The sequence below is a fragment of the Patagioenas fasciata genome, chromosome 9 (genome assembly GCF_037038585.1).
Source record: "Patagioenas fasciata isolate bPatFas1 chromosome 9, bPatFas1.hap1, whole genome shotgun sequence".
In the NCBI taxonomy this organism is placed as follows: domain Eukaryota; kingdom Metazoa; phylum Chordata; class Aves; order Columbiformes; family Columbidae; genus Patagioenas; species Patagioenas fasciata.
The window spans coordinates 26,947,040-26,961,242 of record NC_092528.1 but is presented as its reverse complement, the minus strand read 5'-3'; the positions used below and the strand labels follow the sequence as shown (position 1 = coordinate 26,961,242).

The 14,203-nt window shown below is 63.1% G+C and overlaps 1 protein-coding gene across 1 annotated transcript; it reads left to right on the top strand.

The window, feature by feature from the left end:
• Positions 1 to 821: 821 nt before the first annotated feature.
• SLC12A9 (solute carrier family 12 member 9) lies at positions 822 to 12,526 on the top strand. The gene is made up of 13 exons (XM_065844943.2): positions 822 to 1,071; positions 3,388 to 3,522; positions 3,695 to 3,832; positions 4,057 to 4,356; positions 4,581 to 4,688; positions 4,801 to 4,912; positions 5,015 to 5,172; positions 5,410 to 5,492; positions 5,831 to 5,955; positions 7,197 to 7,389; positions 7,531 to 7,705; positions 8,539 to 8,685; positions 9,139 to 12,526. The coding sequence occupies exons 1-13, from the start codon at positions 885 to 887 to the stop codon at positions 9,978 to 9,980; spliced, it is 2,703 nt and encodes a 900-aa protein (XP_065701015.1). The 5' UTR covers positions 822 to 884; the 3' UTR covers positions 9,981 to 12,526.
• The last annotated feature ends 1,677 nt before the right edge of the window (positions 12,527 to 14,203 follow it).

The window sequence follows — 14,203 nt, the reverse complement described above, 5'->3', positions numbered from 1 at the left end:
AATTGGCGAGGCGCTCGGCCGCACCGGGCGGCGGCGACAGTGGGACCCCGGGGCCCGGGCAGATCCCAGCCCCGGCGGCGAGGAGGAAGGGAGGGAAGGAGGGAGGGACGGCGCCCCCAGGGGCCTCGATTGTCCGGTAATTGGCGCGGGCAGCCGAGCCCGGCCGGCACCGGAGGCGGAGCGCTGGGAGCGGGCACCAGGGCGGGGGCAGCACCGGGGTCCTGGGGGGCAGGCTGGGGCTGTCGGGGTCGGTATCGGGGTGCTGGCTACGGGGTGACTCCCACCGTTAGGGGTGTCGGGGCAGGGGGCGTGCGGCGATGCAGTGGCACGGCGGCAGGTTTAGGGGTGCCGGGAGGAGTGGGTTGAGTTTCGGGATGGGGGGTCAGTGCCGGGTACCAGGAGTGAGGAGACCCCGGGAGGACCGGGGCTGGGGGGGATTCGGCTGACGCGGGGGCTGGGGGCACTATGGGGGTGTTGGAGTGGGACACGTCTGGACTGGATGGGGGGGCAGGAGAGGGACCACTATGGGAGCACATTTGGGGCCGTGAGAAGGGTCGGGTACGGGCGAGGGGTTGTGGGTGGGGCCAACAAGGAGGTGTGGCTATATGGGGCGTGGCCTACATGGTTGGGCGGGCGAGGGGGTGGGGCCTGCCCATGGGGTTGGGCGTGGCCTATCCGGTAGATTGGGGCGTGGCCTATCCAGCGAGGCGGATCCGGAGGCGTGGCCTATCCGAGGCCCGTGGGCGTGGTCAGGCTGGAGGGGCGGTGCTGTGGGCGGGGCACGGCGGGTCGGGCCCGGGTCGGCGGGCGGGGCCGGCGGGCCAGGGCCGCGACCGGGACCGGGAGCGTTTTGGGGCCGGCGGGGGCCGGGGTCGTGCCGGGCCATGGCGAGCTCGGAGCGGAGCGCCTTGCTCACGTACCGCCTGTGCGGCGGCTCGGTCGAGGAGGAGCGGGGCCGAGAGCGCGTCCGCGGCCGGGCCGCCGCCGCCCCCCGCAAGCTGCCCACCTTCCTGGGCGTAGTGGTGCCCACGCTGCTTTCCATGTTCAGCGTCGTCCTCTTCCTGCGCCTCGGTGAGTGCTGCTGCCCTCCGGGGCGCCCCCATCCCCCCTCCCGGCCGCGGCCCGGGGACCCCAGGGACTCGCCAGCCCTGCCCGGCACCCCCGTGTTCTCCCGAGGCCTCCCCGCATCCAGAGCCCCCAGCATCTGGAGCCCCTGTGCGCACCCCCAACCCCCCCCAAGCTGAAGCCCCGGTGCCTCACGCTGCTCCCCCCCGACCTCTCAGTTTGTCGTCCCAGTGCTCCTCCCTGAGCTCCCCCAGTCCGGGTCCCCAGTGTCCTCTCCCGACCCTGCCGCTCTGGAGTCCCAGTGCTCCGCTGCAGTGCTCACCCCAGCCTGAGGCCCTGGTGCCTTCCCAGTGCTCTCGCCAGGTCCTCCAGGCTGGAGTCCCAGTGCCCTCTCAGATGTTCCCTAGTGCTGTGTGTCCCCTCCTGACCCCTCCACCTTGGGGCCCCAGGGCTCCTGCTGTACCTGCAGGATAGGAACCCAGTTACGGCCTTCAGTACTCTCAGTAAGGCTCCCCACTCTGAAGCCCCAGTGTCCCTGGGACAGGACCCCTGTGCCTTCTCAGTGCCTTCCCTAAGTGGGATCCCAGTGCCCTCATGTCCCCCCCATCCCCCACTCTTTGGACCTCACTGCTTCCCAGGCATCTCCCAGGACTGGTCTCCAGCACCACAGTTCCCTCCCAGTTCCCACATGGTGTCCCCAGCATGGGACCCCGTGTCCCCCCTTCAGGCACCCAGCTGCACCCGCCTTGCTATTCAGAGGGCACAGATTTGGTCCCATTCTGCTCCCAGTTTGGGTTATGAGTCTGTTTCTGGACAATCTGGGAGAACTAGAGGGGCAGGCTGATCACAAACCGGGCAGGGTGTTGGCCCTTTGGGGGCCCTGGGAAGGGGAGATGCCCTGTCCTGTCCTGTCCTGGACCAGGCAGGGGCCCAGGGCGGGCAGCAGCCGCCTGGGTCCGGGAACAGGGAAGGATTTTCTTCTTTCACTTTCCGCCCACGGAAAGCACAGGGCGGGAGTTGGCTGTGTGCCCGGGGGGCCGGGAGGCTCCGGGGGCCCATTGAGCTCCTTCCCCCGGCCAAGGGACCCCTCGACCTGTGGGCTGGGGGCACAGCTCTGGCCTGACATCACTCACCCGCTTCCCACCCTCCTGCTTGGGGTCCTCGCACAGGCTCTGCACCCCCAAACACCAACTCCTACCCCCCAGTGGGTACTGGGGTTACCCCAAGGGGCCACGGGGCTGGAAGGGAAGTGTGGGGCAGAGGGGGAGGGGGAGCTGCTGGGAAGAGGAACCATCCCGCTATGGGGGGGCCCGTGGCTCCGCAGATCAGCCCCCTGCATCTCCCACACCTCAAACACCCCCCAGATCTCCAGAATGAGCAGCTCTCCTGCTTACCCTCACACTACTTTTGGGACACCACTTCATTTCCTCCCCCTTTGCCCTTCCCAGCTTTTGGCACTCAGGCACCCTCCAGCCCTCCACAGATCACAGGGGGTGCCCCCAAACCCAGCGGGTCTCCCCAAAGCCTCCTTGCCGTGCCCGTGCCCCAGCCATGCCCTGGCACCTCCCTCGCTGCCCCCAGGCATGGCTGCGGCCTGGCTTGTGGCTGAGATCGGGCATCTCCCCGCAGCCGCAGGCGGCCCCTTCCTGCCCGCGGTGCTGCTGGCTGGGCATGCTGCCCGTCACCCTGGGCAGGGCTGTGGGAGGCTCTGGGTGCCCTGTGCCTGGCTGGGGGGCTCTGGGTGCCCTGTCCCGGGGGGAACAGGGAGCGGTGCCCCAGCTGGCGCAGATGCCCCGGCACTGCTTTTGCTTCCTGCTTTGCAGCGGGTGAGCAGGGCTGCAATGCAAACCTCACGGGGAGCCCGTCAGCTCCTGGTGCCTCAAGTGGGGTACACGACACCGCCTGACGGCTGAGGGTGCCAGCAGGGCATGGAGTCCCAGCACAACCCCCTGCAGTGCCCCAGGGATGGGTGGGCAGCAGGTCCTCTGCCCTGTTTGTTTGCTTTTTGGGTGTGCACCTCTGAGCTGCCCGTGCCCAGGGTGTGCCTGGGCCTGATGCCTGCACGGCAGGAGGATGGAGATACCCTGAGGTGGGAGGCACCAGCTAGGCTGGCCCTGGGTGCTGCTGCAGGTGAGAGGTGGCAGCACCATGGGGTGGGGGTGTTGCTAGCTATGGTGGGGGGAGCTGTGGGCAGGGGGACAGGAGCAGCCCACCTGCCTTGGTGAGGACAAGCTCTGGGTGGTGGCTGTGCCTGTAGACCCTGTCTGGGGGTGATCCGTGCTCAGCTAACAGGCATGCCGGCCTCTCCCCAATGCTTGTCAGGGTTTGTGGTGGGCCACGCCGGGTTGTACCAAGCCCTGGCCATGTTTGCGGTGGCGTACTTCATCATCGGCATGACGGTGCTGTCTGTGTGTGCCATTGCCACCAACGGGGCACTGGATGCTGGAGGAGCCTACTGTATCCTTTGCTGCGGGTGCTGCTGCCGCAGGGCATGTGGGCCAAAATCAGGTGACTGCCCAGTGGCCTCAGGGTGCCATGCTGGGGATGGGACCCCCTTGGCGTGGGAGGAAGGGCTGGGGTCACCTGACGGTGGTTTGGGCTGCTGACATCTTCCCTTGACTCAAGCAAGACATGATCAGCCGTGCCCTGGGCCCAGAGTTTGGGGGCAGCATCGGGATCATGTTTTTCCTGGCCAATGTGTGTGGCAGTGCCCTCTACGTGCTGGGGCTGGTGGAGGCGGTGGTGGACAGCTTTGGGATCCCGCCTGGTGAGTACCCCTGCGTGTGGTGGCAGAGGACAAGGGTGTCCCTTACACGAGTAGTTCTAGTGCCCTGCTAGGTGTGCTGAGCACCATGCCCAGCATAGCCAGCACAACTCGCCCAGCCCTCTGGCAGGTGATTTGGTGTGTGTTGTGCCTGGCACAATGCTGGTAGCTCTGGGCTCCCGATGCTGCCTGCTCAGCCCCACTGATTCTGGCTTTTCTTTGCCCAGGGCAAAAAGTGGGCACAGGTGTCCACGTCCTGCCCCAGAGCTATTGGTACGAGCTGCTCTACGGCACCGTGCTGCTGGCTCTCTGCCTCCTCGTGTGCCTGGTGGGTGCCTCCATCTACGCCAAGGCCACCTTCCTCATCTTCCTCATCGTCGTGGGTGTGCTGGGCACCATCCTCGTCAGCTTCTTCGCCACGCGGCCTCTCGGGGTGCCCATCCGTCTGCCTTACATCAACGGCTCCGAGACTGATAACGGCTCCTTTACCGGCTTCTCGCTTACCACCCTGCGAAACAATCTGGGCGGTGAGGAGCAGCTCTCCCCACCCTGCCCACCGTATCCACCGTGGCACCTGTGCCGGGGTGACTCTGTCACCTCCACATTGGCAGGGGTTTACCGACGGGTGAGGGTGGAGCTTGTGGGCACAAAACAGATCCCATGGCATGATTTCCTCTGTGGTTTGGGTATGGGGACACTGAGGAGAGGGTGTCACATACCCCATCACAGCCTGCGCCTGTGTGTCCTGCAGGTGGGTACGGGGTGGACTACACCACCGGGCAGATGATGAGTTTCAGCTCTGTCTTCGCGGTGATGTTCAACGGCTGCACTGGCATCATGGCAGGCTCCAACATGTCAGGTACAGGCAGGGGGAGCTGGGCTGTGTGGCACCAGGAGCAGGAGCCGAGGCCGGAGGAGAGCAGAGGGGTGCTGTGCCCGGGGGCACTAATGCTGCCTGCTCCTGCCCGCAGGTGACCTGAAGCGCCCAAGCTACTCCATCCCACGAGGCACCATCTCCGCTGTGCTCTTCACCTACCTTGTCTACAACCTGCTGGCTTTCCTCATGTGTGCTACCTGTGACAGGTACAGCCACCTGTCCCCTCACTGGTGCCATCAGTGCCTGGCTGTGCCAGGCCATGCGGGCACAAGTAAGGCATGTGCCAGCATGTCCTTGTCCCTCTCCAGGACCCTCCTACAGAAAGACTATGGCTTCCTGCGTGACATCAGTATCTTCCCGCCCCTGGTCACAGTGGGCATCTACGCTGCCACCCTGTCTGCAGCCATGAGCAACCTCATCGGGGCGTCCCGCATCCTCTACGCCTTGGCCCGGGATGATCTCTTTGGTGAGTGCCCACCTGGCAGGTTGTCCCTGCCGGGTACCAGCCCTGGCACTGGGGAGCCCCCTTCCTGGTGTGAGGGTGGTGTTTTATGGGTTGGCCTGTGCCCACTTGGCTCACCTGTGTGCCCTGGCGTTTGTCGATGCCCCAGCACACAGGATGGGGACAGGACTCGTGGCGGGTGGCCGAGCCTGTTGGTGCTTGCGAGGGTGCCCCAGCCCAACCTGCCCCCTCTGCCCACAGGCCGAGCGCTGGCGCTGGCCAAGAAGACGTCTGCTAGCGGGAACCCGGTGATGGCGGTGATCCTCTCCTGGCTGGTGGTGCAGGTGAATTTGCCGGCTATGCTTATTCCCCAGCCCTGCCACATGAAGGTGGGTTGGCACCTGGGCTGGATGTTGCGGAGCTTGGTATGTCCCCGTGCCCCTGGGGACACCCCTTACCCTGGGTGTCCAACTGCAGCTGTGCCCTTCACTTCTTGAGCCCATAAATGAAGGATAAATCACAGCAAGGTACAGGGGTTCATGGCTGTGTGGCACTGCCTGTACCCTTTCCTGGCACGCCACCATGGTGTGACCTGGGCTTGGCAGGGCCGGCTCAGGCACATTCTGGGATTGCCACCCCCTGGGGGTGTGTTCACCTTGTTCCCTCTCCGTGTTCTCTGTAGCTGGTGCTCTTCTCCGGAAAGCTCAACACCATTGCGGGAGTCGTGACCACCTTCTTTCTTCTGGTTTACGCCACTGTCAATCTGGCCTGCCTGGCACTGGAGTGGGCATCGGCCCCCAACTTCAGGTACCCCACTGGCACAGGGGAGGGAGGCTGCACCCTGGGCTGGCACCCATCTGTCTGTCTGTCTGTCTGTCTGCAGTTCCCCTGCCATCCCTGTTACTGCCGCCCCTCCACGGGGCAGAGATGCTGAGCAGCCCTCTCCTGGACATTAGGGAGAGCAGAGACACCTCCATCCCTGGGGAGGGAGAAGGGTCCAGGTGCCAGTGTGGCACTGGCCTGGCACAGTCCCCATGCACTGGCACCGCTTTGCCGACTGGGTACAGATAAATCCAGCACCACCGAGTACCACCTACCCCCTCCCCTTAGGCTTTCTGGAGGTAATTTATAGCTTGTGCCTGCCCGGCATCCCCCAGGCAGCTTGCCAAGCGGTGATGGAGCCCACTTTCCATTAGTGCTAATTAAACTAATGGGGAAGGGGGAGGGAGGGAGATTCTGGATGGTGAGGAGAAGAAGATCTTCCAGGAAGGAGGAGTGTGTGTGGTAGGCAGCCCCAGCCTGGGGTGGGGGGCATGGGGTACCCTGACACAGGGCTGACCTGACAGAGCTGCCCAAATCTGAGGGGTCACAGCTCAGTGGCTGGGAGGAGCCTCATGTCCCTCCTGGGTGATGCCACTGTCCTGGTGCAGGGTGCTGTGCTTCTGAAACAGGGGGTGCTGCAAGTAGGGCAGAGGCAATGGCCGAGCAGGGCTGGGCAGCGCTGTTCAAGGGTCCCCCAGGGCACCTCGCTCCCAAGAGAGAGCCGGTGTCTGTGCCAGGCTGGGGTTTAGCCCCCCCAGCTGCTGCCTTGGCCAGGCACGGATGGGGCAGGAGCAGTGCCTGGGGGGGAGGCTGCTGGGGTGGGTGGCAATGGGCCCCTTGCCCACCCACGTCTGGTGCCCCTCCTTCCCCATACTGAGGTCTCCATCAAGCGCAGCGGAAAATGATTTTAATTACCTTTCAGGAAAAACAACAATTAGAGAAAATAACAGCTTCTCGCCTCCCTGCCTCCGCCTCCCTGCGCCAGGCTGAGCGGGCTCCACGGCCGCCGGTGCTGCCACGCACTGCCCGGCACTGCCTGGCCCCCCAGGTGTGCCGGGGCAGCCCCAGCCCTGTCACTGTCATTACCCTTGTTTGCCAGGGGCTGACACAGTGGGGTTCACTCGGGGTGGCTGTTTGGCACCTTGGTACAGCCCCCCTTGCTGTGCCCGCACTGCAGCTGGTGTGAGGGCTGCGTGGTAGCGGGTGTCCCCTCCTCCCTACTCCAGGCCCACCTTCCGATACTTCACCTGGCACACGTGCCTGCTGGGCATCGCGGGCTGCTGCGTCATGATGTTCCTCATCAGCCCCGTATCGGCCTCCGCAAGCCTGGGCTTTCTCCTCATCCTTCTCCTTGCCCTCCACTACCTCTCACCCAGCAGCACCTGGGGCTACATCAGCCAGGCCCTCATCTTCCACCAGGTGAGCCCTGTCCTTCTCTGCTGTCCCTTCATGAGGCAGAGAGCCAGTGTCCCTGTGGCAGCTCTGTCCTGAGCAGTGTGTTTTCAGGGTGGTTCATTGAAGGAACAGAGATTCCTCACTGGCTGCTCTTCCTCCCTCCAGGTGAGGAAGTACCTGCTGATGCTGGATGTGCGGAAGGACCACGTCAAGTTCTGGCGCCCTCAGATGCTGCTGATGGTCCAGAACCCACGAGGCAGCTCCCGCCTCATTGACTTTGTCAATGACCTCAAGAAGAGTGGCCTCTATGTCCTGGGTCACGTTGAGCTACAGGACTTAGGTGAGAGCCTGCAGTGGCCCTGGTGCTGGTGGTCTCTGCCTCTCACTGTGGTGCCAAGGGGGTTCCAGAGTCTTTGGAGTGATGCCGCTGCCCAGCTCCTGGCTGGCAGGGTGGGCACAGTGGGGGAATGTCAGCATTTTGGGCACATGTGTGTGATGCCTTGGGCTTGGCTTGGTACAGGGGATGTAGGTGATTGTGTCTCTCCCCATGCTTCCTTGCACACATGCTTGTACACATGTGCTGCAAGCTTGCACCTGTATGTGCTCAAGTATTCATCCCCACGTGTGCAGGTGTTGGTGCTGGTGTGCACATGTGGGACACACCACCCAGGCTCCTCTGGGCCACTGTGCAGCACGGTCCCGTTGCACAGGTCAATGCTTGTTCACACTCAGCACACGTGTGAGCGTTTTGCACAGCCTTGCAAATGTGTGTGCCTGTGTGCATCCCCACCCCATGCCTTCTGCTGTGCGCCCACATGCTTCAGGTGCGTTTGCACCCTTCTGTGTGTTGGTTTGCACACACACGTGCTCCCTGACACACGCAGTGCCTGTCCCCATCCCCACCCCCAGCGCATGCATGGGCTCTGCTCCCCCCTCGCCGTTGCCGTGGTGACTAATGGCCTGAAATTGGGGAGGGGGGATGGGGCTGCCTGGATATTTTTTTATATATTTATGTATAATTTCCTATCTCTGGCTGGAAGCACCTGCTTCCACCCTCCCAGCTCTGTTTCATAATGCTGGGGTGGGTATGGGGCCTGGTACTGGTTTTACAGGGGGAGGTGCTAAGGGGACACCAGGGCGACCCCCTGATGCTGCTCTTTCTCCCCACCCCAGACACGCTGCCCTCAGACCCACTGCAGCCCCAGCAGGACTCGTGGCTGAGCTTGGTGGACAAGCTGAACGTCAAGGCCTTCGTCAGCCTCACCCTGGCGCCCTCGGTGCGGCATGGAGTCCGGCAGCTCCTCTTCACTTCTGGCCTTGGTGAGTGGTGCCTGGGCTGGGCACAGGTGAGGGTTCAAGAGGGGGAGGGTGAGAAGTGCCACGGGGTTTGGAGGCACCTGGGTGGGCAATGCCAAAGCTAAGATGAGACTTAGAGGCTTCCGTGATGAGCAATACTGAAGCCAAGTTGGGACTTGGAGGCATCTGCGTTGGCAATATTGAGGAGCTTGAAGACACTTAGATGGGCAATACCAAGGGAAGCATGTGGTGTGGGCAACACCAAAGCCAAATTGGAGGTTGGAGAGGTATTGGGTGAGCAATGCCAGAGCCAAGTTGGGTCTTGGGAGTGTCTGGGTATATGATGCTGAGGGGTCTGGAGTCACCAGGGTGAGCAATGCCAAAGCCAAGGTGTGGCTCATTGACCCCTGCAGTGCCAGGAGGGCTGGTGGAGCCCTCCACCTCCGCTCAGCCAGGCTGGTGGGGTGTCTCTGGCAGGCGGGATGCGCCCCAACACCCTGGTGCTGGGCTTCTACGATGATGCGGCACCGCAGGACGGTCTGGCCCGGCATCCTGCCTTCACCAGCGCCCGCGAGGATGTCCCCCTGGGCTTCCCCCTGCTGCGGGCGCCTGCTGCCCCCAAGCTCTTGTCGGCCCGTGAGTACGTGGGCATCGTGGCTGACGCCCTGAAGATGCTTCGCAACGTCCTGCTGGCCCGGGACCTGGAGAGCCTGGACAAGGCCTGGGAGCTGCGGCGAGCTGCCAGTCCCCCGCCCACCATTCACGTCTGGCCGGTCAACCTGCTGCGGCCCGACAGCGCCCGCTACGCCGACACCTGCAGCCTGTTCCTGCTGCAGATGGCCTGTGTCCTCAACATGGCGCGGGCCTGGCGCCGGGCCCGCCTGCGCCTCTTTCTCTGTGTGGAGGCGGGCGCCATGCCCCACGCCCAGGAGGAGAAGCTACGCCAGCTCCTCAAGGACTTGCGCATCCAGGCCCAGATCCAGCTGGTGCCCTGGGACGCTGTCACCCGCCTGCACTGGCAAACCCGACAGGGACCCCCGGGGGGGCCGCTGGAGGAAGAGGAGGAGGAGGAGGAGGAAGGGGTTGTGAACTTCCCGGCCAACACCACCCAAGTGTCGGATGAGTACGTCTGCGCCGCCAACAAACTGGTCCTGGAGCAGAGCCCCGCGCCGGCTGTGCGCTTCCTCTACCTGCCGCGGCCGCCGGCCGACACCGGCCTGTACCCGCTGTACCTGCACCAGCTGGAGCTGCTCACCCGTGGGCTGGGCCCCACCGTGCTGGTGCACGGGGTAAGCGCCGTCACCAGCACCCAGCTCTAGGTCACCTTATGGGTTCCCCCTGGCTCCCTGCACCCTCCTTCACCCAGTGCCTTTAGCAGCCTGAGCCCAGGGATGTCCCCAGTGCTGGTGTCCCCACCCCAGCAGGCAGGAAGGGGTTGGGGGCTGTGTGCAGGGGGGTAGGGTGTTTTTTGGGTGGTGATTAAAGCTGCCCTGGTCCCGGCCGGGCAGTGCGGTGCATTCACGGTGCCTTTTTTTTTTTGGGATGGTGGTGGGGAATAGCAGGGTCCCAGGAGGGGGCCAAGCACCTGGTGCCCCTGTTGACTGCTGGGAGCCCTTTGGTCGCACCCTGCACCCCTGTTTCCTGTGCTTTCCCCCTCCCGCAGCCCCCAGCCTCTCCTCCGCCGGCTCCTCCGGGCACCCAGCCAGCAGCGGGGATTGATTAAAGGCAGCCTCGACCTTGGTGCCCCAGCTCCCCGCCATCCTCCCTGCCTTTCATTAGGAAAAATTAAATGGGAAGGGGTGGGGGAGGGGAGCACAGATGCCTGGGTTCCCAGTGGGAAGCTAGGGGGTGGGGAGCAGAAGGGTGCTGGCCCTAATGGCTGTGGGGTGCAGCACCCCAGCTCTTGTTCAGCACCCCCAGTGCTGCTGGGAGAGGGTCACCCAGATGTTTTAATTTGTAGAGCGCCCCCGTGGTCTCTGAGCCCCTGATCCTGCCAGGGAGGGGGAAATTATGTGTGTGTGGGGGAGTGGCCTCACCTGGATGCCTGTGTCCCCTGGCCTAGTTCTGGGCCCCCTGGCCTTATTCTGGGCCCTGTCTCATGGGCATCACCGCCTCCTCACACCCATCATGACCCACATGGGGGAACTGGCATTGCTCCCTGTGCCCCCCCCCCCCCCATTATTATTGATTAGGGGAGGGCAGGAAATTGCCTGTGTGCTGGGTGATAAATACCGCGGGTGCCTGGCAGGCGGGCAGCGCGCCTGGGCGCTTCCTGATGGATCGCTTCCTATTAGCCCCGGCACGGGGGGGCTGTGCTGGGCCAGGCTGGGCGCTGATGTGGGGGGACAAGTGTGACACTGCTGCCTGCACCTGCTCTCGCCAAGCCTGGCACTGCCAGCTGGCCCCTCTGCTCGGCTGGAGAGCTGGATAAAACGAGGCTGGGGGGACAAAGTGGGGGAGCCCTCGTTGCTCCCCACATTTTGCAGGGGGTTGTATCTAAATCCCCAGCCCGGGGGGAGCAGGGGCTGGCTTTGCTGCCTTCTGCAGGAGGGGGTGCCCTGGCATGGGCACTGTGTGGCCCGCGGGTTTTATTTACAAACAGGCGGGAGCTGGCATAGGGCAGCCGGGCACCAGCGGGACCCAGCGGCCTATAATGTTAATTATCACCACGTAATTAAAAGCCCATAAAAAGCCTCACACTTCATTAAATTAAAGCTTCCCCGCACCGTGCCCACAGGCTCCAGCAGAGTTAACCTTGGCCGTGCCAGGCACCAGCTCCACCGCAGCTGGGGACCCCTGGCTGGGGCGTGTAGCACCACACACACGTGGGCACCCCAACACCATCACACCTGGGCACACCCAGCTACACGCGCGGTGTTGCACATGTGGGGATGCTGTTCTGGTTGGAGATGCCCACACAGCATTGCACGGACCTGTGTGCCCACACTGCCCCTGCAGACGCACCGCCACACGCACCAGGACGCAGACAGGGGGCTGACACGGGTGCACACATGCACACCCAGCTGTGCACACGCAGCGTGCACACCTGCTGCAAAGACACCATTGCACGTCGGCACAGCAGCTCCGGTGCACGACGCCCACACGGCACACACCTACACAAACAGCATTTCTTCCTCCTTCCCAACAAACCGACAGACAGACACAAGCCCTGTGTCTTCTCCAGGCTCCCACCCATTGCTGCCAGTGCCTGGAGAGGAGATCGCATGTGTGCCTGCCCCCTCTGTGCCTCAGTTTCCCCAGGAAGGGAACTGTGCTGAGGGGGAGAGGGGTGCACCCCCAAACTCCTATGGTGGGTGGGTGCCCTGCGTCAGAGGTGCTGTGCTGAGGTCTGGGAGATACAAAGTGGGGGTGAGGGCCCCCGGCACACAAGCATGGGCACATAGGCACTGTGTGGGGCGTGTGGGGTGTGAATATATGCATTAAGGGGGGTTACACATGTACTAGGAGTGTGTGTGTACTCAGAAGGAGGGTTCTGTGCTGTGGAGTGTATATGTGCACAGTGGGGTGTCTATATGTGCACATGCATCGAAGTGTATAGGCACTTTCCCCTAGGTGTGATGCGCTGATGTACACGCAGGGCTCAGGGTGGGGGGGCCAGCGGAGACACACACGCACCTGTGAACACAAGGGTCTGCGAACTGTCACACGCGTGTGCCCAAGACCCTGGGCACTGCCACCAAGTGGGGCTGCAAGCAAGGCCCAGCCAGGGGGCTGGGGGGGCAGGTGCCCGCGGGTGCCCGTGCCCCGGCCTGCGGGGGTGGGCAGCCAACGGGGCCTTCGCTATTTCTTGGAAATTTTGCAGCATTCATTTCAGTGCAAATAAAAGCTGTCATTGCCGGAGAAATGATACTGATCGGGGTCTGAAAAGACAGCAAATTACCCGCCTGAAAATGCACCGCTGGAAAAAAATGCATATTAAACACACAAAAAGGCACTTTGCCATCAGCCGCGCTTCCCCCGCCGCTCCAGAATAACCACACTTTACATAATTCTCCCTCTCCACCTCCGAATTAATTTTGCAGACAGAGGCAGAGGCAACCCTTTGACAATAGTGGAGGGGAGACGCGGCGGCGGCCGGGGGGGGAGCCGGGCTGGGGGCTACTGGGGAGGTGTCTGCTCTGGGCTGGCGACACAACGGGTAATGGGGTGCTTAGGGTTGGGGGGACTGAGGGGTTTGGGGGCGATGAGGGGTTTGGGAGGGTTGGGTCCATGAGTGAGGGCTGGGGGTGCTGGATGGATGCACCCAGCTGTGGGGGGGCATGCTTCTGTCCTTCCCCTCTTGGATGCTGGGGAGGGAGACTCAGTCTCTTGAGCTGGCATTTATGGGGTGATGCCCACCCCAGCAGGTACATCCTGGGCCAAATGTTTCCTACAAGGGCAAACCCTTGCCCCCTAACACTGGGGTGAGCCCACAATGTATGGACTCCAGAGCCTGGCACCCTCCCTGGGGTACACATACCCAATGTGGTGAGGATCCCCCTGCACACCTCCCATGTAGCTGCACCCAAAGGACACCATAGGCCACGCTGCCCACCCAACGTGACAACCCAGACTAGCACCCCTCTAAGAAACCTCTCAGGAACCTGCGCCACTGGGCATAGGGGCACCGTGCCCAGCACGCTGGCACTGCCAAGGGGGAGCGGAGGGTGTAGTGGGGGGGTCGAGCAGCAATGGTGGGGTTCAACTGGCCAGATGCTTGGCAGTAAGGGACTGGTGAAAGGGAGGGGGCAGGCAGCGGAGGTTGGCACGGCGCTGCTTTGCATTTTCAATGACAGACCCATGCCGGGTGCTCGGGAGAGTGGAAAAATCTTATTTGTCACCTGCTGGCGGTGCGCGGAGGCTCCCGCGCCGCCGCTAATCTCAGGGAAAATGAGGATGCTGGCGGGGTGGCCCGTGGGACGAACAGGGTGGAGTGGGGCTGAAGGGGTGGGTGCTGCCCCATGTCCTGCTCAGTGTCAGAGCTGTGGGCCACAGGATGGGCAAGACCCGGGGGTCACAGCAGCCTGCTGAAGCCTGGCTGTATCGGCACCAGCAAGGGCTTGGCAGCTCCTGCAGGCACCCCAGAGCAAATGCCCTGCGCCCCCATCCCTGTCTGCAAACAACTCCTTTTCCCGCCAGCCTGACTTCAGGGGCGGCTGCTTGTCTCGCAGCGCCATCTCCTCAGGTTGGCACTGCCTGCACCTCCCCTCGGGGCACTCCGTGGAGATTTTTGTGGAGAGACAACAATTGGAAGAGGGCACAGCCACTGCCTGACCCCCCGTATCTACACACAGGTGTCCATCCTGCCCCCGCCATACTCCAGCTTCTCAAGATGCCAATTCCTGTGGGATGCCGCAGCACTCTCTGGCTGGCTCAGATTTATCTATTATTTTATATCCACACGCCTTTGATTTTTACAGTCCTGTTGGAGCAATACCCAGGACTGTTAATAATGCCAGCCCCCCCCCTTCCCATGTGCATCCATCATGCTCCCACCAAGGTGCCAAGTGAGACTGGGGGCCTGGTAAATGCAGGTATGGGG